This window comes from Corylus avellana, chromosome 3 (genome assembly GCF_965113065.1).
Source record: "Corylus avellana chromosome 3, dhCorAvel1.hap1.2, whole genome shotgun sequence".
NCBI classification, from domain to species: Eukaryota; Viridiplantae; Streptophyta; class Magnoliopsida; order Fagales; family Betulaceae; genus Corylus; species Corylus avellana.
The window spans coordinates 30,797,971-30,822,763 of record NC_142492.1 but is presented as its reverse complement, the minus strand read 5'-3'; the positions used below and the strand labels follow the sequence as shown (position 1 = coordinate 30,822,763).

The 24,793-nt window shown below is 38.0% G+C and overlaps 2 protein-coding genes across 6 annotated transcripts; both read right to left on the bottom strand.

Moving 5' to 3' along the window:
• Positions 1-2,050: 2,050 nt before the first annotated feature.
• Positions 2,051-8,017, bottom strand: LOC148587078 (uncharacterized). Its single transcript, XM_088514966.1, has 7 exons — positions 7,924-8,017; positions 4,445-6,203; positions 4,252-4,333; positions 3,998-4,064; positions 3,069-3,254; positions 2,874-2,934; positions 2,051-2,610 (listed from the first exon to the last, which is right to left on the bottom strand). Exons 2-7 carry the CDS (start codon positions 5,895-5,897, stop codon positions 2,414-2,416), a joined length of 2,046 nt encoding a protein of 681 aa, XP_088371092.1. The 5' UTR covers positions 5,898-6,203; positions 7,924-8,017; the 3' UTR covers positions 2,051-2,413.
• A 2,184-nt stretch (positions 8,018-10,201) lies between these two features.
• LOC132174007 (uncharacterized) lies at positions 10,202-24,301 on the bottom strand. Of its 5 annotated transcripts, none has more exons than XR_015911681.1 (7): positions 24,184-24,301; positions 22,260-23,466; positions 16,961-17,161; positions 15,136-16,012; positions 11,622-14,250; positions 10,819-11,071; positions 10,202-10,527 (listed from the first exon to the last, which is right to left on the bottom strand). XR_015911681.1 is itself a non-coding variant. In XM_059585723.2 (7 exons), exons 2-7 carry the CDS (start codon positions 23,347-23,349, stop codon positions 11,042-11,044), a joined length of 4,749 nt encoding a protein of 1,582 aa, XP_059441706.2. In that variant the 5' UTR covers positions 23,350-23,466; positions 24,184-24,300; the 3' UTR covers positions 10,664-11,041. The 5 variants fall into 5 exon arrangements, 3 of the variants coding, with proteins under 3 accessions (XP_059441706.2, XP_088370329.1, XP_088370328.1); XR_015911680.1 differs by having other exon boundaries at positions 10,202-10,505; XM_059585723.2 differs by lacking the exon at positions 10,202-10,527 and having other exon boundaries at positions 10,664-11,071; positions 11,622-13,528; positions 13,607-14,250; positions 24,184-24,300.
• Between the last annotated feature and the right edge of the window lie 492 nt (positions 24,302-24,793).

The following is a 24,793-nucleotide window of genomic DNA, read 5'->3' as shown; positions in this document are numbered from 1 at the left end:
TAGGATACCAATCTTGTTCTAGGGTTTAAGCGTATGTTTTATTTCTTTATTTTTCTTTCATTTGTTTTCGCAAAAAGTTTATCATATTTGGCTTATATTCTCTTACAATCAACCATTGGATTTGTGGGATCCATCATTGACTTATGTGAAATCTACATAAATCTACAAATCCAATGATTAATTGTACGAAAATATAAGCCAAATATGAAAAACTTATTGACTCCTATATTTCTCAATTTATAATTAGTAAAATGATTAAGCCTTTTATCTATGAGAATAGTAATTAATAGAATAGAAATGCTAAATGCTACCTCTTTGTTCTATTGGGAAGATGTGGGAAGAGGATCCTCTCCATTTCAAATTAACCGGATAATATCCAGTTAGTTATTGTTGATGGGTATTTTTGTCTTTTCACTTTTTTAAAAAACAAAAATACCCATCCATTATAACTAACTGGATATTATCCGGTTCATTTGAAATGGAGACGATCCTGGATCTGGATCCACTGAAATTCTTAGGGAAATTTCAGTTTATGAAATTCTTAGGGAAATTCTAGTTTCTGAAATTTCAAATCTAGGCCATCCATTTTCCATTCAAGGGTCATTGTTTTGCCACGTGTCCTACTACTAATAAAATAATAAATATTTATTATTTTATTAGTAGTGGGACATATGGCAGAACAATGACTATTTGATAGAAAATGAACGGCTTGAATTTGAAATTCCAGAAACTGAAATTCCCTAATAATTTCAGTAAATCCTGATTTGAGGATCCTATGTGACGGTGTCTATTAGTTTGTGATTTTTTTTATTTTTTATTTTTTGTTTTTCAAACAAGGATTAATAGGAACTGTGTTACTATCCTCATTGAGTTAGGACTATGGTCTCCAAATCTTTGCATACCTCACTTCGGAGAGTCTCGGTGGTTTAGAGCATTCATATTGAGCTCTTCGATAAAAGTTAAATTTGAAGGGTAATTAATTATAAATTGCTTTCAAACATTGATTTTTAGTCACCTTAAACACAAACCTTTTTGGGCAGTTTTAGGTTATTACACCTAAAATCACTAGTTTTTACTAGAGGTTACATACCAAGGGTAGTTGACATTGTAAAGTCTTTAAATTTGGTTATTTTATACTGTGAGTTTTTAAACTTTGGGAGTGAAATTACAAAAGTGCTTCAACATAGGGGACAAATAAAGTTTCCCCTAAAGAACAAAAACATACAGCCCTACATCGGGGGTATAACCTCAAACATATTTGTATTCAAAAAGAAAATATAAATTTATTCCTCAAGTAATCTCACAACTTTAATTTAGTACTTTACTCTGAGTCTCTAAATTTGCTTTTTTAACTCAAGTTTTTCGTGTTCCTCATTTCATTTATTATGTTCAAAATTGTTTTAAACTGCTTATGTGACTTTAACCTCGTTAATGTTACATAAGCAAGTTTTTCAAGTCAGTAAAATAAAAAATAGAAGGTGGTACTCGCAGTCACCCTAACAAAGGGGTGGCTCGCGCGACCACTCCCAACAAAGGGATGGCTTCATCCCCGTTGCTAGGGGGTGGCCCACGCTAACAACCCCTCTTTTGGGTTGGTCGTGTGAGCTACTCATTTGTTGAGGGTAGTTCAGCCACTTCTGCCCAACTTTTTTATACCTTTTAAGTAATACGAAATAAATAAATAAATAAATAAATTTTAAGTTAAAAGTCAAATTTATAAACCCAAAGAACAAATTGCAAGAATACAATTACTTAAGAAGTATATTTATATTTTCCCTTATTCAAATGAAAAACAGCATGCTTACATTTGTAAAAACACCAGGTTTTAATACCCAATCAGCCTCCTTCATTCAATGCGTGGCTTCAAATCTCATTATACTCAACTTGCAGTAGATGATACATATCAAGAATCCTCTCTTGATCTCCAGGAATCTTGACAGAATTCTGCACAAACGCCAATATATATATATATATATATATATATAATGTTTCTTCTCAAAGATTGAAAGCATAAATTTAACTCCAAAATACAATTCCAAAGTCAACTATCACAAGAACCACGAGATTTATGTCAAAGATTCCCACTTTGTTAATTAATATAGCACTTCAGGTCTAGTAGAGTTCAGTGCTCGGTACATTATATGATCTGATAATGTAAAATAGCTAGAACTGAACAAAACAAAAGAATGCCTTTTGATTTTACATGGAATAATATAGAACACCATTGTGGTTAGGGAGCAAGAGGTCAAAAGGATCAGTGATACAAAAAAGGCCTTCCATCTGAAGGTTGTAAGTTTATATAACAACACAAAAAGCCCATTCATCTCAAAAAACCCACCAGCAGCAACTCCAGAATCCATGAAAGCTTCTCCAAAGCTTGATGTCTTGGGCATTATATGAAGAACACCAAGTACTACTGGTAAACAAAAGAAGTGTTGGCGTCATCTTGATGTGGGTGTGCATTGGCTTCTATTATCTTACGATAGAAGCCCCATGATGGGTTTGCTTCAGTAATGGCACGTTGACCAAATGGATTCTCCTGCACATATCTTGGAACATCCTCCGCCATTGCTAACGCTTCGAGATAAGCTCGAAGATCGCCTCCAGGGCCTGTTGTGAAAGAAAAGCACAAACAAAGTCATATAACATTTAAGGCACACTAATGGAAGACCACCAACAAAATCGACGGTGTAGAAGTAAACATCTGACGATAACCGAGGTGACACACCCATGATCCAAATTATATAGGCAACAGTGTAACAATTTCCAGTGCCAAAAATGTAAAACCCAGGAAGGGATTGAAAAATCAGTGATAATTCGAAAGTGATATATATCAGAAATGGAACAAAACTTTCCATCAATGCTTGTCTCACCTAATGACGTATCATTCACATCCCTATACCGATATGTATGGGGAAATATTGCCGTGTTCACCTAAAACAAAGACGATCCAAAAATGAGAAAATATATATATATATCAGGATTAGGATTGGTATATAATCCAGAGTCTTATAAAATAAAATATTGCCCAAATGACACATAAATGAGGATAGGGTTAATTAGCAAACCGGATTACGTAGAGCCTTGTATGGTGAATCATCCAGCAATAATGTGTTTGCTTCACTATACTCCCCCTTTTCAAATGGGAGATTAGGCTCAAGCTTTTCCCATAATCTTCTAAGTTCCTTCAAAACCAGAGGCTTCTCTTTATTCTCGATAGTAGTGAAACCAGTACTGGTACAGTGTGATTGATCCTGCATAAAACCAATAATTAGAACAATAATACCTAATTATCCATCGTTTGATGACTGGCTCAAGGACTTGGTTTAACCTAGTTGCACTGAAGAAGATGACAACAACGACAGCAAGAACAACATACACACTACAAAATTTACTACCATGTATCAGTCCTAAAAGCTCCAACTTATTACAGCAAATATGAAGATACTCACAAGTTCACAAATTAAGCGCATTTTACAAGGGCAGTCACTTTGAAAAATTATTCTATCAATTGGCTGGGACACCTCATCACAGAGGCGAAGTACTTCATTTAAGGGGAAGATGGGGATAACCAGGAAGAATATAAGTCCCACGTTTTACAGTTTTTCCATAACTTCAAAATAATAACCAAACATAAAAACAGTCCTTAATAGTTTTAGAAGTATCAAAGACTTCACAAGTTCCGAAACTTACCAAAATGAAATTTTCAGACAGTAGGTACTTAACAAAAAATGCAACCAATTACAACAAACAACAGTTTAATCAAATAATATGACAGCCATCAGTTTACATTCTTTATTACCATAATAAAATTGTGAATGGTGGTGAAGGATGTAACTAGGCAGCGGAATATTAATGCCTAAGAAGAAATGTTTGACCAGCTTATTGCATCGCAAATGAACTTCAAACTGGGAAAGTGATACCAAAACTCAATTTGTCCCATGCAAGTATTGAAACGAAGTTTACTCAAAGAAAAAACAAGGATTTATGGAATTACCCAGCAGAAGAGCAACTTGTCTCTGGAATCTTCCATAATAAAATCGATCAGCCTGTCCATGTTCCTCCTACAAAATTTTAATAGGTGACATGGTTATGCCACATTCGCCAATCATCATAAAATAAAGCTATTTTTTTGGTACACCAATGTAAAGACCACACACTCGAGGAGAGAAGAAAAAGAGTCATAGATTGAAGAGAGGAAGTCAAACTAAAGAGAGGAAAAAGAGTAATCAGTCATAGAATGAACATTACTTTGTTCTTGATGACCAGACACCCACAACAAATCTGTCAAAGCAAAACTGTAGAAAATCGTCACAAAAAGGCCTCTTAAAAACTGGGGAAGAAAAAAAAAAAAAAAAAAAAAAAAAGAACAAGAGATAATCACGTTAGATTTGAGTAGTCAAATGCCAAAATCTAAATCCATGTTTTAAGTGTCAAATTTCACCTGCTTTCCCTGATATCATTATGTCGACTTTATATCCATAAGGAACATAAGGAACAATATCAACAAGCAGTCCATTCACATCAAGAATGAGAAGCTTTTTCTTATTAGAATCCATAAGAGCTCTTTCTGGTGGAGAGCTTGATATTTGTGAAACATTCTGCTCTGTGATGACAACATCCAAATCAGCATCATTTTTTACAAAACCCGAGTGTGGTGGTAGAATTCCTTCCATCTTCGTTTCTATCTCAGCATCCATCTGCTCTAGGTGCTTGCAGGAAGAATCACATCCAGATTTAGAAGTTTCCCCCTCACCACATGATGCAGGTTCATCGAAATCTTCATTTCCACGAAACACCTCTCCTCCTATGATTTGGATCTTACGATGCTTTGCCACATTATTCCGTTCCAAGAGCTCGTTTGGGATGTCTGCCACAGAAACATCATTTGCAGAACTAAGTTCACAAGAATTCTTTTCCAAGTTCTTTATTTTAATTTTCTCCTTGCAGTCCCCAGATGCAGGTTCACCATCTGGAAGGCAAAACAAGGCTTCTTCCATCAACATATGTTCCATAACCTCTACTGAGGTACCATGCTCCCCTAAAAGTGTTCTATCTACCTTCTTCTCCCGTAACCTGGCTGTTGGTACTTCATCCGAACAATGACACAAAGGGTCCCTCATAACCTCTTCTGAAGCATTTTGAAAGGAAGCAGAGGACTTCCCATTTATCCCACTATCAGTTCCACCTCTTTTCCTCCTTCTATAGGTGTTAACATTCCTCTTTCCATTTCCCCTGCTATCAGTTCTGCCTCTTTTCTTCCTACTATAGGTTTTAACATTCCTCTGGTCAAGTGAAACATGTTTATTCTCTAAATCGTGATCACATTTCTCGATTAAACTAGTATTTGCACTCTTAGGACATCCTATTTGCTCTCCAACAACGACAAAGGTATCCTTTAAATCTGATGAGTTCATATCTGAAACTTCGAGAACAGAATTTTCATCTTTCTCAAAATTCTTAACATTTGTACCACTTTCTTGAATATCACAGTCTATAACATTAATTTCTGAGCCACTCTGCCTCTCGTTGTGCTTCTTTCTCTCAATGTTTACTTGAGAACAACTTACTTCTGCACAAGATTGAGCAGTTTCTTGCTCCAACTTCAAGCATGATTTGACCAGAGGTTGTAGAGATTGATCTATTTCTGGTGAACTTAAATTCAATGAAGAGGTACCTTCTGGAGGATCAGAATCTCTACAACTAGTTTCAAGGGCAGTATGACTACCCTTCTGCTTCTTTCTTCTTTTCTTTGATTCTGAATTAATTTGGGGCATCCCCAATTCCCTCGTTCCACTAGTAGCGGCCCAAGAATCTATACGTAAACCTCTTTCAGGAGCATTTTTCATTAAAGAACTACCCTCCTGATAATCAAGAACTGCATCATTAATTTTCATGGAGTGATTAATCGCTTAAATCTGCTCCATACTATTCTTTTATTCTAACCACGAACTTCATTCTGCATCACTTACTGCAGTCACCACATCCATCTTTAGCTAATATTGTTTGGAAGCCATATATACGAGTCTCTGCATGAAAAAAAGTTATACTTCCAGATATCTTAGCATTCTTCCTCTCATCCATACATTTTTATTCAAAATGATCTCCACACCAATGTCTCTTCTTAGGCCTCTTCCACATACGTTTGAGAAGGTGAACAATATTATTTCTTTTATTCTTATGTGTCCCCTTCTTATAATGACCTGAAATAGTAGTTATTAGAAGAAATAAGTAAGCATCATATAGTATAAGAGACAACTAAGAGTTATACAGCCTTACAAGCCACAAATATAATCATGAAAATAAGTGAAGACCCAAAAGCAGTAGCTCAACATTCTCATAGAAAAAGATTAAGTGCCTCTTCCTAAACCAGAGAGGTATATAACTGGTAGAAGGCATTACCAAAAAATTACCACATAAGAGTAGAAAAGACAGGTTCACATGAGTGACATCACCATAAAACCATTTAAACAGCCTATTTACATATAGAAGACAAGTTATACAGATGAAAGGTCCCCTTCCTTTCCTCTCCTTTTTTTTTTTCCTTTTCTAAGCTCATCCTTTCCTCTCATTGCTCATAATTCAAAGATTTACCATTTTAAACCACACAATGATGATCTCCTGAAATGCAAATGCGAATGCCATCAATAATGGATTAAATACAACTAATGCAGAAAATAGACATGGAAGACTTTCCTAATAAACCATACTTATTACACTTATAGAAAACCTTCATTCTTTTCCTCCACACCCCCCAATAAGCAAACTACAGCCTCTACTGATATTAGAAAAGTAGAAGTTTTTGCAATAATCAGAGTTGAGAAAGTTGGAAACAATTCCTATTTTTTAAATTTTTTGTAAGAAACTATCAAGTTAAAGTAACTTGTAAAGTATCCATATTCTAACATATTGACATATATAAGTACATATGTATGTCTTCGTACGTAAGCAATCATTGGATGCATAAATGCGAGTAACATAAAATTTTATGAACTACTGCAGCAGCAGTACCAAACCAACTAGAGTTGTGTAATTGGGTCTTAAGCTAAGCCTTGGCTATATCTTGAAATTTGAAATGCCATAATGCTTTCCAGGTCCTACTAGCCATCGTCCTATTGCCACAATTCTTGCCAAGAAGAATGCCCATAATATATTAAAAGTTGCTCCTGGTACTTAGCCTAGAGCCTTGACCTTTGTCCAAGGACATGCTGTAGGAGTAATTCATTGCCTGCTGGGTGGAATTGCCAAGCAAGGGCTCGAAGAAATCTATTCTCTCCATCTCAAAATGGACAGTAACATGTCTGCATGCTACCCAGACAGAAATGATGGCAGTCAACTAAATTGTAGCTTCGACAAATTCACCAAGAAACAAATTCAATCACTTCGTGTACTTTCTGAAATGATACAAAGATATTAAGAGCAAAGAACCATCACAACAAAAATAAGTTGAAAACAAGAGCTGAACATAATAAGAGGGGAAAAAAAAAGCATCGAAGGTTCTTCTAACTTGCCAATTTTCTTCTAGCAAATCTCAAAATTCAACCCAATTCCATCAATGAAAAGCCTATTGAATATCAGGTAATATGAGATAACTATTTTATTGCTAAGAAAACAGCACAAAAAAACAAAAGAAACTACAATAACTTTTGAATCTCTAACTTCATAGTTTAATTGTGCTTCCTAATTGTTTCTTTCACTTTTTCTCAGCAAACAAACAGAGTCTCAATAAAAATTTAAAGAACAGAAGAAAATATGCAAAACCCAGAAAGCCCCAACACTGCAAATGTGAAAAATAAACACTTAACTTGTCTACAAAACAAATCTCTACCAGAAACAAGCAACTAACCCAATACCCATTTCCTAACAATTTGTCAAACTGGATTCATAAAGTCACAAACACACACAGAGCAAGCAAAAGTGTACCTTTGTGCAGGATTTTGCGTCGCAGAAGAACAAGAACAGGAATTACAGTGAACAGATAAATGGTTGGGGAGTTCAAACGCTTTTTCTGTTTTGTGGGTTGCTTGTGCCGGTGAATTTGTAATAATGCTGGCTGGGTTGACCGTAAACCCAAAGGACACCCGAATACCGGAACTGGGTTCTCTTGGTTGTGGATAGGAGCGCTCATATCTTAGTTACCAAACAAGCCTAATCAAGTGCGTTGGAAGTTGAACTGCGGTTAAACTATCATTTTGCTCACATGGGTAATGGTCAATTAGGTGTCCTTAATTAATGTTAACCTAGTGTTAATATTATTTTAAAATTGTTTAGGTTTGAGTTGCCTTATGAATAATATAAAGTAAATGACATGAATCATGATAGATATTATTTTGAATTTCCAATTATTAAAGTGAAAATGTTATTTTAATTTTAATTTGATGTTTTGAAAAGGCTTTTTATTTTTATTCATGATTTACCTCATTGAAAATCGTCCAATGATAAATATTGATACATTTCCTTAACAAATATATACATTGTGTATATTAAGAGAACGGCTATATAAGTATTTATTAAAGTTAATGTGGTGTGGTCTCTCGACTCTCCCACAATCATTCGGTGGATGAAAATGAAATTTTTAGTTGAATAATTACGCTACATGCTTTGGTAAATAGAGCAAAGATAATTGGTCATTAAGACAAAAAAACCTTATAAATTTGAAAAAAAAATAAAAAAATGTTTAAAAAAATTAATTTGAAACTATAATATATATATATATATATATATATATATATATATACACACACATGCATGTATGTGTGTATAAAATAATAATTAAAAAAAAAAAAAAAAGAAAAAAAAAGAAGGTGAAAGAGGGAGCCACTCTCTTGACCAAATGGAACCACCCTCTCTTTTTTAGATCTTCTTCTTCTCTTTTTATTTTATTTTTATTTTTATCAAACATTAATCAGACAACAAATACAAAAACATCTCTCCCCATGTGGAGACTCTTCAGATTCTACTGAGAGACGTTTTCTCCCCAAATGAGAAGAACCCAACCTCTTCCCTCCTCAAGATTGACAAATTCCTTCTTCCATGCACCACTCCATCATCTTCTCAACCTCCATTTCATCCGAAGCACATGCAACCCTCATCTCGTGTCACACTGGCACATGTGGGATGCACCCGTCGTTGTCATCTTTGTTTCATGTGATAGCCCTCTACTTTACACAAATTGCATGCAATCCTTGTCTCGTGTCACGCTGACACATGTGAGAAGCATTTGTTGTTGCCCTCTTTTGTTTCATGCGATAGATGCTTGACTCCTCTCGACCTTCACCTTTGGTTCTCTGTTAGGGTTGGATGTCAATGAATTCAATGGAAGAGATGGGTATTCCACAACCTTCACCTCTAGATCACCATTGGTGGCGTTGGTAGGTAGGTAGTAGATAGACAACTAAATGGGGTTAATTCGAGTTTGTTTGAATTAGATACAATTATGCAACACTAGTGTGAATGGTGGTGACTATGAGTTGTGAGAGTGAGATTGTGGCGTAAACCAATAAAGCTCAAAGATTCTGCTTCTAGGAATAATGATATTAGGATAATTAGAAAATTATCATTGAATTTGAAATGATCATTATTGAATTTTGATTTAATAGTGATTTTAAATACCACATCACATTTAAAATAACTGAAATAGGACTTTAATCATCCTTATATGATTATTCGCTTTCTAGAGCCAAAGAGAGTGAGATTGTGGGGAAATGAAGGGTTTGCATTTAAGAATTGGACGACAACAGCAATAAAAGTGAGACATCGGTGTGAATTAAAAAAGCTCGGAGCTTCTAGATTGAGAGAGAGTGGGATTGCGGGGAAACGAAGGATTTTACATTTGAGAAAGTGACTGTTTTTGGTTGGTACAAAACAAAGTTGCTTTACTTGTCTCCATAGCAGGTTCCCCCTTTTTCCTTATAAAAACTTCTAGATCAAGCATACACCACTGGCCACCTCCCTCAACAAATATTGCGGTGATGCTCCTTTACGAGGCTTTATGCCTTATGGAACCAATCTTTTTAGGTTGTATGGGACCACATTTAGTTTAGGCCATATGGGACCACGTTTGTTGGTGTACTTAATTGTCTTATTAACTGCCACTAAATTTTTTTTGGCTCAAAGATATATATTAAAGCATATAGCCTTTCAAGAAAAGGAATTAGGATTGGGGCTTCAAATCATTCTAAACGCACCAAACCCAAAGGTATCAGCCTTCAACAAGGCTTACTCATAAGCTAAAAAAATTGCGAATTGAATTCATGCTTAAAATCTTCCAAGTGAGATTTTTGAAGTCCGGACAGTGTTAAATAGAATGAACAAATAAGATAGTGTAGTTTAATTTACATGTAACAACAGTGTTAGATAGGCCTGATTATTATAATTATAGTCATGCCCATACAATTTGGGTCTCAGATCATACCAAGTTATCCATCCTGACAAGGTAGGAGCTCAGGTTTTGACAACCCCATCCAGAGCACTGCTTGTTCTTCATTTTCATATCCAAGAGAAATCTGATTTAACACCGGCATATCCCTATGAGAAATCACAACTTCTTTTTATATAGATGATGAAATCAGATATCTCAAGTAAGATTTCCATGGGTGGCTAGCTAAGTTTAGTGTAATTAAAAAATAAGCAAAAGAGTTTTTGGGAGTGTATACATGTAAGATTTAGAAATTCTGAGAGAACTTTTTTCCTTGTCATTTCTCAAATTTTGTTTTATGGATGGTGGTAGCATTTACAGAGGGTGTACAACATTGAATACACAACTACAGTTCAAAAGAAACACAATAATCATATTCCAAGAAAACGCAATACACACACCTTTTCCAGCTGCCTCAGAACCCCTCTGAGGTGGGAATTCTAAACAAGTTTTAACTCATTCAGTTCATCTTCTCTAAAGCTGTAAAGTTTTCCTTGCAATCGAAATTGTGACTGCAGAATACTGTCTTAAAGACGCCAGCATAGAACTGCCAATCTATCATAGAGCTCCATTGCAAGTTGATCATCTACCATAACAAGCTGGAGTCACAGCTTACATCAACCTCTACAACTTGACATACTTATCTACATAGCCCTGCAGAACATGTTGAGAGTTGCTGAGTATGAAAAATATTGATTAAAAGCATAGTAGAAGAACATGGTTATAAGTCAATATTTGCAGTCTGAACCCAACCCCCACACCCCTTAACTTTAAAAAGGCAAACAAACAAAAAAGTTACGTAAAAGAGTTTTAGAATGAAATGGTTCAATTTCACTTGGGTTAAAGTAATTTTGGCCATTGCTAAAGAGGTTTAGAATGAAATGGTTCAAAATCACTTGATCAACCTGTTGAGGCAGAAACAAGTAACTGACAATCTCATATAAGCACGACGTAATATGAGATGGCACTCCCCTAAGGTCATGCCATGTGACACCTTACTATATTTAATGGCCAAAGGATTGGGTTATAGTTCATAAAGAATCTTTATTTTTGGTCACAAAGCATGCTTCACACGTCCAGAGAGCAAGGCATACCAAAACATAAGTTTGTGTGGGCATGCATCTATCTATCAGAATATAAGTCTTCAACACTCTTTCGGTCTTTCCCATTCGTAAGCAAATAGAAGACAGAAACGAGGATTTACCATCACAAGTTTTGTTAGTTTCCGCTGTGATGAGTCAATATATTGATCTATCTTTGCCTGAGACTTGGGCACCTTGTGGCTCTTCATGGCTCCGGACACCTTATCAACAGTCTTCTTAACAATGGTCTTAAATGCCTCCTTGCTCATATTACCTTGTCGCCATGATGGCTTAAGAACCTCTTTTACAAAATCTGCAACAGCAACCTTGAAAAGTTTCAAGGATCTAGAATCCTTGCTCTTCCTACTCTTCCCTGAAGACTTAATCTGATCAATCTCAATTTCACCCCCAGTCATGTTTGCTACATTAATAGGATTGCTTGGGCTCTCATTCTCAACAGCACCCACTTCCGCATCTGCTGTCTCACCATATTCATCATTGTCCAGAGACGCAGTTGAAGCAACAGACCCAACTTCTTTATGCTTCTCTTCCACAGTCAGTGGCTTGCGGGTACCACTGAGCCTTAGTATGGTGTCAGATTCACCAGAAAGTTCCTGCTTTAGACCATGATCATCTCTCCTGAACGAATTTGATGACGGCTCAATGCTGTCAAAAAGTGGATCATACTGATCACCACCTAACCTAGGCAAAATCTGCCCAACTGCTTTGGTGGAACTTGGTGAGGAAGTTGTCTGTCTTGATCCGACACTGCCTACACCTAACCCATCAACTGGAACATGACTCGACTTAAATGAGCAATCATATTTATTAGAACAAGGGGCTCCCTTATCTTGCTTGAATTCATCAGAACTGAATTTGGAGCTCAGTGGCTGCTCAAAAGTAGAAGCATAAGGATTATAATGAGCAGAAATTCTTGTTCCTCCAAAAGCAAGAATTTGAGATGACTTATGCCCATCCAGAAGATCTGGCGGGTATTTCGACACAGGAACAGTCTTTCCAGGCACACCCAAAATGCTATCAGTTGCAGGGTATTGCAAACCATATGGTGGCCGTTGCTGCTGTGAATAAGGATGACTCTGGGAAGATGACTTTATAAGTTCGACAGTGGCCAAATTGTCACCAGAAAAAGGTTTCATTTCATTGGGAAATAATTCCTGTGAAGAGGGCATAAGTTGAGGAAGCATGTTACCAGTAGCAAAGGAGCTTGAGGAAATTAAATCCTGGGCCGGAGGCTGTGAAAGACGATTTTCTCTTGTAAGACTAGTGCTGCACAAAGGTTGACTAGGCTGATTGCTCATAGGCAGAGGGTTTGATCCCAAATCTTCCAAATAAGAGAAAGGTCGATGATGCTCCTGCCCTGGAGGATATGCTTGAGAAGGAAATTCGCTAACCTGCGTATAAACAGGCCTGTTGCTAGGGTAGAGCCTAACAGAAGTCTGAGAACTGAAGGTCAGCAAGTGACCCTCCTGAAACTGTGAAGAAACACCTGGTGTGACAGTCCCTGCATTAGAAGTTGAGTCATACAATGGTCGTGGAGGTGGCGGTGGCAAGGAGATCCAGGTACTTTGGGGTACAGAATATTGAGAATTTTGATTGGATGATGCAGCTTGGTAAGGATGGAAACTTTCTGCAGGAGCAGATCCAAATGGAAAGGATGCACTCTGTGGTGTCAAGTTGTGATCCTTCGGTGCCTGTGGCATATGTGCAGCATTTGCACCGTGTGAGACTGGAGGAGGGTGCAACTCAGATGGATGATGTGAAAAATCCATAGCAGAAATATGATGAGATGAATCTTTAGGAGCCGAGGATTGCAATGAGAATTGTTCAGATGAAAGCGGCTGGCTGACAGAACTTGTGTCAGGGCATGGCTGAGTTGATGATTTCGTATTTGGAAGAGGTTCACCCATTGATAACTTATTAGGGGAAGTCATGGATGTAAGATCCTGAGATGAATCAGATATAGAAGAGTCATATACCAGCCGAGATGGGTAATCAGCATTTTGAAGCCCTGAAATACAAAGAATGGATTGAGATTGCTTAGTTGCTGAACTTTTCAGAAATGAAAGTATGTCCTGAGAGGTATTACCTTGTGACTTCAGGGCATCAGCATCACTAACAGATTGAGAGGGAAAACCATCCAAGGCGAATGGCTGTTGAGAATCCACTGTTCCCCGACAGCTCTCACCATCAGGGATGTCAGTAGTAGGCTGCTCTGCATTTTCTTGAATAGCTTGCATTTTCTGCACTTCTGCTACATCTCTAGAACTCTCATATTTACTTATATTGGACTTGGATATTCGACCATCACTATCTGAAATACCAGATTGCTGAGCATCTCTAATAGTATCTTCTCTTTTCCAATTGATGTTCCCATCTTCTGTAGCACCATCCTCGTCTTGAAAGGATTGCACCTGGCTCTTTAATGCTTCACGCTCATGATTAGATACTTCTGCTGAGAGATCATGAATCTCTTCACGAAACTTTGAATTCTTCATACTAGGAGGAACTTCCAGATACTGCTGTTTGCTCCTTTGGTGCCTTGATCCACTGCTCCTGTCAGATTCATGGTGCATATATCGACAGGACGCTCCTCGGTAACACCTTCCTCGAAGGAAGTCAAAGCATTCTGGAAGCTGACCCTTGTCCCGTCTCCTATTTTCAACACTGAACTCACCTGTACGCCTAAATACGGGAGACCTGCTCCTGCTTCTTCGGTTCCTAGGAGACCAGCTGAAACATAGCCAGTGGTAAAATTAAAATTTCCTCAGCTCCTAGGCTCCAGAAAATTATGATATAAGCACAAATCCAGGCCTTGATTGGTTCACGGAATGAGTATTTTGTTAGGAAAATGAATAGTTATTCCTAGGAATAGAGGATATTGGAATGAAATAATTATTCATATTTTTTAGTTTGGTAAAAACACATATTTCATCATTGGAATTTAACCAAAATTACTAAAAAGCCTATATAATTTCTGATTTTTCCAAAACTCAAATTATAAAAATAATTAAAAACAAAAATCGTTGAATACATGGGCGGCTGACCACCCCAATGGGTGGCTGGCCACCCACAGCAGACTGTGGGGGTGGCGCCCCCCACCCCCGGAGGACGTCATGGTGGACCCACAAGGCACTCCTGGGGTGGTGCAGCCACCCCTGGTACCATTTGGAGTGGCCAAGACCACCCCCGGTGAGAATCCAGAGGGGGTGGCCGTGAGGTCTACTCTGGGTGCCGGCCACCCATTGTGGTGGTCAGCCACCCACAGATTTAATAAAGTTTTTTTAATTTTTAAGTACAAAAAAAAAAGTTTTTTTGAAAAAGGTTGTCTATTCCTTAAGGAATAATTATTCCTCTCATTTTTTAGAGGAATAGGTATTTCTCTTCGTAAGGAAATAGTTATTCCCATAAGGATAACTATTCCTAGGAATAGGTCCCTACCAAACAAAAGAATAGCTATTCGATATGAATTGTCATTCTATTCTAAGAGTCTATTTCGCAAACCAAATGGGGCCTAACATCTCATAAGCAAAGTAAAAAGCCTAAGGCCTACCACTCTAAACTCTAAACAGTACGTCAATTATATTAATCAAGATGTATACAAAATGTACTGAATACCTGCGAGATCGGCTTCGCCTCTCCCTTCTTTTCCAAGGACTCCTCCTCCTCCTCCTTCTATCTAGAGGAGATCGGCTCCGGCTCCTACTTCTACCTCTCTTATTACGCCTTCGAGTGTAGTGGGAATGATCACTGTCACTATCAGTAGCATCTTCCCTGACTAATCTCCCAAATTCATCTACTTTTGAAGGAGTTGATTCAAGTTTTTCCTTTTTCTCGTTATTTTTATTTTGAGACATAGAACCCTTAGAAACATCAACACCAGCACTATCCATGTCATCTTTATCCCAAACAGCCTCATGAGAAGCAGAATGACTAATCGGCACTTGATTGTCATGTTTACAATCAACATGTTCATCAGTTGTCCCACTTGAGATAGATGCTGTACCAGTATCCTTAACCTCTTTTTGCGCATCTGAGGGAATTTCTTGAGCCCTGTAGGGCATGCTGGATTCAGAGAGCCATCCGAATCCCTTTCCAGTCCTGCAGGAACCCTTGGATTCTACATCTGTCTCCAGATTACAACCGGTATCTCCAAGGGAATTCATAGCACCAGCTGTAACTGATGGCGAAAGCTTTAAAACACTACCATCTTCACGGTGGGGTTCATCATCATTTCCTGAACTGTCATCAGAAGCATAGTGGTGTTGTAGAAGTCTGAATGGGCTGCCACCTATGGATAGTTCACCAGAACACATATCAGAATTGATAGCTTGAGTTGCTGCAGTCCTGGATGGACCTAATTCATCAGATAGAGGAGTAATAGATTTCTTTGAATTGCTGGCAACAGGGCATTCTGAAGCTCCAGCAGGAATCATGACTGGGCTATGAACTTCAGAAGTTGACCTTCCAGATGTTGAGTGTTCATGATGCAGCACTGTATAAAAAAATTAAAAAATAAAATTAAAAAATGAACAGTAATAATAGTAAAAATAATAATGAGTCAGAAGTTAGAAAGCATGCAACCAAATGAAAACTCATCCACATCAATGAAAAAGAACAAGCTAGAAGAGAAATGCACAATTGATATGACAAATTTTGACAACAATTACACAGGTCTAGTAAGGTTATCTACTGCCTCCATAAATCTGTGCATTGGTGGATGGTAGAATATCAAGATTGAAAACTCAATGACCCTACAGCTTCACAGTAATGAAGTGATCTAAACAAACTGGAGTCCCTTTGGAGCAAGGTACCATGTCATATTGGTTACATAAAGGCAAGTATAGCATGACTCTTTTGAGCATGAATTGGAACTCCTTAAATAAGTAAAATCCATACATGTTTCAATCAGAATACAACTAAAATACTAAATTATAATAAGAAATTGAGAGAGATGAAATAAAACGATGGAACTTGTGATATCAAAAATTTAACTAAATGAGCTCAATTCAATAAAGACGCTTTATAGTAGAAGCCTCTAGAATTTCTTCACTTAAAATATCACTTTTGCGTAAACAAACAAATATAGAAATATAGCAAGAGAAGGGAAATAAGAGTAACATTAACGAAGCCGAAATGACCATAGTCACAGTAAAGTCAGGTCAGAAATTTTTAAGTATTAATCATATAAATTACATGATTAAAACAAATATATTATATTAAGAAATGGGCGATGAGTGAACTTGTGGAATACAATTCCAAAAATCAAGCAAGGCTAACATTTTGAGGCATGAATCAAGGCAAAAGCTTTGAGATGCACACTTAAAGACTGTTTCAAAACTGATTCTGACTTTGGCAGGAAAAGATGACAAGATAATAAATGCTTAATTTGTTCATAAAGGAAAAAACAACAAATAGAATAATCTTCAAGTAAAACCTTTACCTTGTTCACCTAGTTCTGCGGACCTAGAGCAAGTCACTTTTTCAGATAAAACATCCTTCAATGGGTTACCTTCTGCTAAACTATGCAGCACATGTAACTGCTCTTTTGCATCAAGCTTCTTGTGGACCAAATCACACCCATTGTTAAGTCTTTCAATTGAGTGATTGACTCCCTGGTCTTCGTCAGACTGGGTAAAATCATCTTAAAACCACCCATAAAAATATTGCGAAAAACAAATCAGCTTCATTCTGCTCTCAGATGCTCAATCACAGACCAAATAGACTTAAAAAAATGTAAGCAACAAATGTGACAAACTCTAGTTTTCTCCTAACCACAAAATTTGCCACTTAGATATAATCATCATAAGCAACACAATTATCAGTTCATATAAAAACATATTACAAAAATTGGACAGTCAACCAGATCAACATGGTACACACCTACAAAATACGTAATCCATTGACATAAATCAACTTCAACTTAAATATTAACGAAAAGTTAATTTGAATAAAGAAAAAGATGAACCAAAAAAATAGACATATTTTTGATAAGTAATAATGATATAAAGCAAAGCACAGAGGAGCGCAACCCACATACACGGAAAGTATAAAGAGAGAGCCTAAAAGGGAGAGAAATGAAAAAGGAAATCAGAAAAACTAATCTTTAAAGGAGCAAGCCAAGTGGCCGTCTAAGAGTAAAAAGTAAAGTAGAAAAGATGAGTAACTTCCTCTACAGTCCTAGTAGAGTTCTCAAAACATCTAGCATTTCTTTCATTCCAAAGACACCACATAAGACAAAGAGGGATCATCTTCCATACTACAGCGCTTCGAGAATGTCCTCCCGACCACCAGCAATCAAACAAGTCCCTTACCCTGCAAGACATGACCCAAAGCAGCCCAAACCGACTAAAGATGGAGTGCCAAAGAACACTTGGGATCTCACAATGGAGAAGAAGATGATCGATTGACTCTCCGATCTTCTTGCACATACAACACCATTCCACTACCACAAGGTTCCTCTTCCGCAAATTATCGTGAGTCAAGATTTTGCCTAGGGCCGCGGTCCACCCGAAAAAAGTCACTCACAGAGGCACCTTGGTGTGCCAAATACTCTTCCAAGGAAACACCTTATGATCAAAGTTGGACAAGGCCTTGAAGAGCAACTTAACCTCGAAATTACCCTTCTTAGACGAGGACCAACAAATACGATCCATAGTACCCATGGAAATCTTGCAAGAGTATAACCGTACAAAGAAAGAGGAAACCATATCCATCTCCCAATCCTGGACTGGCCGCATAAAAATGACATTCCACTCGACAACCCCATTCCTCCAAGTAAAGTTATCCTTCACCCAAGCTTTTTTATATCTAGTAATATTGAACAGGGATGGGAAAGCATGCTTCAAAGAAATTTCCCCACACCAAATGTCATGCTAGAAACGAACTTTCGAACCCACTCCCACTTCAAACCGAATACCTTTGGCAAAGAAGTTCCAACCTTGTCGAATATGCTTCCATAAACCCACCCCATGAGAGCCCGAAACCTCCTTCGTGCACCACCCACCATCTTGGTCTTCATACTTAGCTTTGATAATCTTGTACCAGAGAGCCTCATTCTCATTCGCATATCTCCAAAGCCATTTCCCCAAGAGAGCTTGATTAAACTAATGCATCTTTTGAATGCCCAGACCACCGGAGCACAGGGGACGACATACTTGATTCCAACTTACAAGATGCAACTTAGGCTCATCTCCCATCCCTCCCCACAAGTATCTTTGGATTTTCTCAAGCCTTTTTGCTATACTCATGGGAATCGGAAACAAAGACAAAAAGTAAGTCGGAAGATTAGACAACGTACTCTTAATGAGAATTAAACGGCCTCCCTTAGAGAGATACATTCTCTTCCAACCTGTCATCTGACGCTCCATCTTTTCGATCACATCATTCCAAAAAAAATAGACATTAGAAAGATATGATAATGTCTTGTTCGACAAGAAAGCCCGAATCCAGACAATGATCCTTTCTCTAAACTCTAGTGGAAAAGAACCTCACTACAAGCCTGTCACTATAAGTGATATGTAAATCAGCAGACTAAGTAGACGATACTTTTTTTCCTCTAAATGAACCAAATGGCGAATAGATAATGAGGTGCAAAACTGTGTAATGTTCGTCCAAACATTAAATGGAGGTAGTTCTCATTACTATCTTCTAGTTTGTTGAGATAATTGATAGTTGGTCACTTTGGAGGTGAGTCTCCAAAAGGTCACTTTTAATGGCTTTACGGTGCTAAGTTGTTTCTACATTAATCTATAAGTTTTCTTCAAGGGTATAATTATCTTCTTCTATGTTTGCATTGAGTGCATTCCAGAGGTGGAACTAGGAATCAAGGTGTGGGGGGCAAAACTAATTAAAAAAAAAAACACTTTTAAGGGGAGTAAAAAATGAAGTTTAAAGTGTTGTAAAAAGTATAAAATTTTTTTGATAAGTAATAAGAAGTTTTATTAGAAGCGTATAGACGCCCCAAAGTACACTGAGAGTATACAACGGAAACACCTAACGAGAAGAAAAGCGAAAAAGAAAATCATCATAAGTAATCGACAATGGAAAGACATGCGCCACAGTCCAAAGATACAAAGTATGAAAACAAGAGGCTAAGATGTCCTCCAAGGTCCCCTCAACATCCTCAAAACACCTACTATTCCTTTCTTTCCATAGACACCAAAAAAAGCAAGTGGGCACCATCTTCCAAACCGCGGCACTCCCCCTCCTCCCCGAGGACCACCAACAGGCTAGTAAATCCAAAACCTGTCTTGGCATCACCCAAGATAACCCAAACCGACCAAAAAAAGTACATCATAGGGCATAGGCAACCTCGCAATGAAGGAGGAGATGATCCACCGTCTCCTCACTCCTTTTGCACATATAGCATCTATTTGTTACAATCACTTGTCGCTTCCTGAGGTTATCTAGGGTCAGAATTTTGCCCAAAGCCGCCGACCAAATAAAGAAACTTGCTCGTGGCGGCGCTTGTGTTCGCCACACACTCTTCCAAGGAAAACCCCTCCCTTCGGTGCATGCCAATGAGGTGTAAAAGAGCTTGACCTTAAAGCAGCCTCTTTTGGAAGAGTTCCACCACAACCTATCTTCACACCCTCGGCTCACTCTAGTAGAATGTAACACCTGGAAAAAAGAGGCCAATACATCCACCTCCCAATCGTGAGCATCTCTAGCAAAACAAACGTTCCACTGAATGGACCCACCCAGCACCTCCAAGTGATCCGCAACTGAGGCGTCCTTGGCGCATGCAATACTGAATAAGCCTGGAAAAGCTATCTTGAGAGCCGTATTACCACACCACAAGTCGTGCCAGAATCTGACCCTAGTCCCAACCCCCACCTCAAACCGAATAAACCTTTTGAAGGTATCCCACCCTTTCCAAATGTTCTTCCATAACCCCACCCCAAAAGATCCACCCGGCTCCAAAGAGCACCAACCTCCCCAAATACTACCATACTTCGCCTCCACCACAGTCCTCCACCAAGAATCTCGCTCAACTCCATAGCGCCACAACCATTTCCCTAATAGGGCGCGATTGAACAACAAAATGTTCCTGATGCCCAAGCCTCCCTCCTTAATCGGGGTACAAATCTTCGACTACTTTACCAGATGGTACTTGAACTCATCGTTTAAACCCCCCCAAAGGAAATCCCGCTGCAGCTTCTCAATCCGCTTTGCAACACTCACTGGAATGGGGAATAGAGACAAAAAGTATGTAGGCAAATTGGCGAGAGTGCTCAAATAGGCAAATTAGAGGCAAATTTAAAAATTTGAGGGGGCTAAGGACTCCCCCCCCCCCCCCTCCCCAGGGCGGGAGTTGTTCCACCCTGGCACTCTTGTATATCATTTGTCTATTTTGCACGATCAAAGACTAGAAACTTAAAAAATTGGGGAAACTACATTTGCCCCTCTCAAACTTACAACCAACTTACAATGCCCCCCAAACTTTAAAATATTGCAATCAACCCCCTCAAACTAGTGCCCCCTTTCACTTAGCCTCCTGCTATTAGGATTTTTTGTTAACTTTTTTTTTTTTTTTAATGACAACAAACCCCATCAAGGTAAGGTCACTTCGTGTGCCTACCCCTTCGAGTGAAATGTCCATTAAATTCTCGTGAGATGTGAAAATACCAATATGCACTTAGATTGAAAAAAAATTAAAAGAGAAAAACTCCGCAGTGACCGACCCATGGCTAGGTCTCCGCTTCCATGGAGAGTTATGGGTCTCTCCATGTCCAGTCATCGATGATGTTGTGTTGTTTATTTTTTTCAATTCAATGTAGGGGGATAATTGTTATTTGGGGTCACGTCTATAGTGCATATTTTTCGTTTACGGAGGGGCTAAGTGAAAGAGGCCAATAGTTTAGGGGTTCAATTGCAATTGTTTAAAGTTTGGCAAAAGACATTGCAATTTGGCTGTAAGTTTGAGGGGGGTAAGCATAGTTTCCCTTAAAAAATTTGTCAATGACACTAACTATTAGCAATAATATATTGCAGAATCCCAGCCAGCCCACTGCATTGTCTTAAATCAATAACTCAATCAGTGTTGGGAAATCTAATAGAAACTTATCTAGTCCCTGATATGGTTGGTAGACTGCAAGGTAGAAAAATGAATGAGAATATGATAGACCTGCAACTTAGATACAGTGGCAAAAACTTCTTCCTGTTCATTCAACATCATCTCCCTTCCAATCAACCAATTCCCTAATGAAGCTCTTTATTATATCTACTTTCCTTGACAGGAGTTCTACATGATCTCCAAAAATTCATTTCTCCCCGTTTAAGTGGGAGGAGAGGCAGTCAGATGTGCTTACATTCTTATTACTATATCCTACCAGAGGATTTCCATAGTAAACAACTGGTTAGTGCAGATTTTTTCATAATTAAAAAGTTTACATTTAATCTTAAAAGCATGAGAAAAGACCCAAATGATTCTTTAGCAACATTGACATGGTTTACTGAAGATAACTTCACGGGCGAGTGTCGACCTCCAGAAGTTCATAACAACCTGTTAAAATTTAAAAATAAATCTGTAGACCTCATCTCAACTAAATGACACAGACGACAAAATTCCATCATAATGATCAGTGCTTTACAACACATGCCATGAAAAGGGTCAGCTCAAGACTTCAATTTTTCAGCTAATCATACAAAGAACACAATTACCTGCAGAAGAGAAGAGACCCAAAAATACAAACTTTGTATTAATATGGGGAAGCTGAATCATAATCAGAGACACTTACCCTCCATCTCCATGTCAGAATCAGAAGGTGAATTACACCTAGCTCCAACCATAAGACGATCGGATTGCACTGAAGACTCGTTTTTAAAAGGCCTCAATGTTGAAACACCTTCACTTCGGTAAGTCATATCTTCAATATCATGACCGTTCTTAGCAATAAGCTGGCATAAACCTTCAATCTTCTGAGCAACTTTTTCTTCTGTTGGCTTAGGTGGAGGTGGAGGAAGACCGGATGTACCATCTCTCACTAGCGGGCCCACCTCAGAGCCACTTCCACCTTCCGGATTTAGATTGCCAACATGGTCAGATGCAATATGTCTAACTGGTTTGGGAGTAGAAGATGAAGTCAAGGAAGAAGTGGGCAGTGGTGGAGAAGGTGGAATAGGTGGTGGAGAACATGGCGGTGGCGGAGGAACCAAGAAAGGTGATTGAGACTCTCCAACAGTTGAACGTACAAAACTTCCTACTTGTGCAGGACTAGAGAAACTATGAGTAGGAGGGGGAGGTGGGAGAGATGGGAAATGCTGAAGATTCTGCATAGCACCAGGCTGCTGTGGTCGGGGATGAACCGGAGCTCTATACAATGTTTGTTCTTGTGGAGGATGAGGTAATACTCTAGGAGGAGGTGGAACCTGTAACATTTCTGAGCGAGGAGGCCCAAGAGGAGGAGGAGGTACTGGTGGTGGAATGTGATGCACATTCTGTGTCCCTAAATGTGAAGGATGTTGTGACTTCTGTTGAATATTTGAATAAGTATGAGGCAAGGGGGCACTTCCATGCATTTGTAAATAAGATTGACCTGTGTTTGGCATCCCACCAGATGGAACTCGAATGGGTGGACCTTGGTGAATTGTCGGGGTTGGGGCAGGATGACCATGCTGATGATATATATGAGGGCTTGGGTGACCTAAATGAGGTGGTGGGGCAGCAGGAGGAGCTTGTTGATTCAAAAGAGGTAGTGGGGCTGAGGACCCTTGCTGGAAATGAGGAGGAGGAGGAGGTGGAGCCAGAGGACGCTGTGGGTATGCAGGTGGCATGGGTGCATTAGGACCATGCCCAAACTGAGGACCATAATTCCCTTGACCATACATCTCATACGTTACAACTTAACTAAAAATATGACAAACACTTCAATCACTAAGATTATGTGTGACCAATCCCAGCTTTTTCACAGGTCAGATCATTGACACAACCGCTTGCACAATATCCTGTTGAACAACATAAAGAACTCAATAATAAACTCATTTTGAGAACCAATTAGCAACTACTACAGTGCTGCTCACGTATAATAAAGCCAAATGCCCTCACAAACTACTTCAAATTGTAATTGGAACCCAATCCAACAATTTACGAAAGAATATAACTTTTGAAAATCCAAAAAAAAAAAAAAAAATCCTCAGTCTCAGTTCCGAAAAATAATGATTTATCTCTTACGCGTCAGGCAAATACAAAAACAAAAGCAAGCCACTAATCTATAGAACATCCTTCAATTACCAAACTCAAATAAAAAACAAAACCCATTTCTGAAGCCGAAATTATCCAAAACAAAACCCTATTACTTGAAATGTATCATCTCCATCATAGATAATCTAACCATTCGGAGAATAAAAGGAAAAACAGTCCCCAATCCTCAGATTCATTGCCGAGTAAATGCCGTAAGAAGCTTGGAAAGAAAAAAAAAACACCCCAAAAAGAATCCACTGTGTCAATTCTAATACAACTGAAGTATCGATTGGCAATAAGCAGAGTAACACATTATGTAAATCTCAAAAGATAACTAGATAACTTTCACCATTCTTCCTAAATTTTCGCAGCTACCAAACAGTGAATAAGCAGAAATTTATTGAAAACTTATTCAAAACTTGGCCAAATCTCACCTCAAAACTCAACTCTCAAATAAGCAATAACCAGTTCGTGTGATTTACCGGATAATAAGTGGGAGAGAAATTTGAAAACGACGTCGCTTTGATGAGCTTCGAGGGCCCGAGAGTAAACCCTAGAATTTGGCAATTGATATTTTTGGGGGGTTTTCAGAGTCAGTGAAATGTGTGAGCACAGGGGCTTTATAAACTCAGAAAGAAGTTATTTTTTTGTTTTTGTGTATGGTTTTTATTTCTTTATTTTATATATATATATATTAATTCCCATGTTCTAACTCGGCTTGAGAATAAAGAAAACTATATCAAATTAATTCAAAATTAACATTTTTTTTATTAAAAAAAAAAAGTCCTCATTTTTTTGTACTTTTTTTTTTTAAAAAAAATTAAATTTACAAGAATATATTCTTTGAGGTTGCATCATCTAAAAAATAGATATGCTTTCCACGTTATTGATTTACATTGGAATCATAAATATTTTTTTTTTTTTTTTTTTAACGATATCTATTCATTAATATAACAACTAAATGGGCAAATTGCTCCCTCACTACAATGCCAAAAATATAATTTAAAATCTCCACAACTCAAATATTATATATGATAAGGGTGTACAAGCGATTGTGGACCTTGCGGTTAGCTGGCGAAAACTGCTAACCGC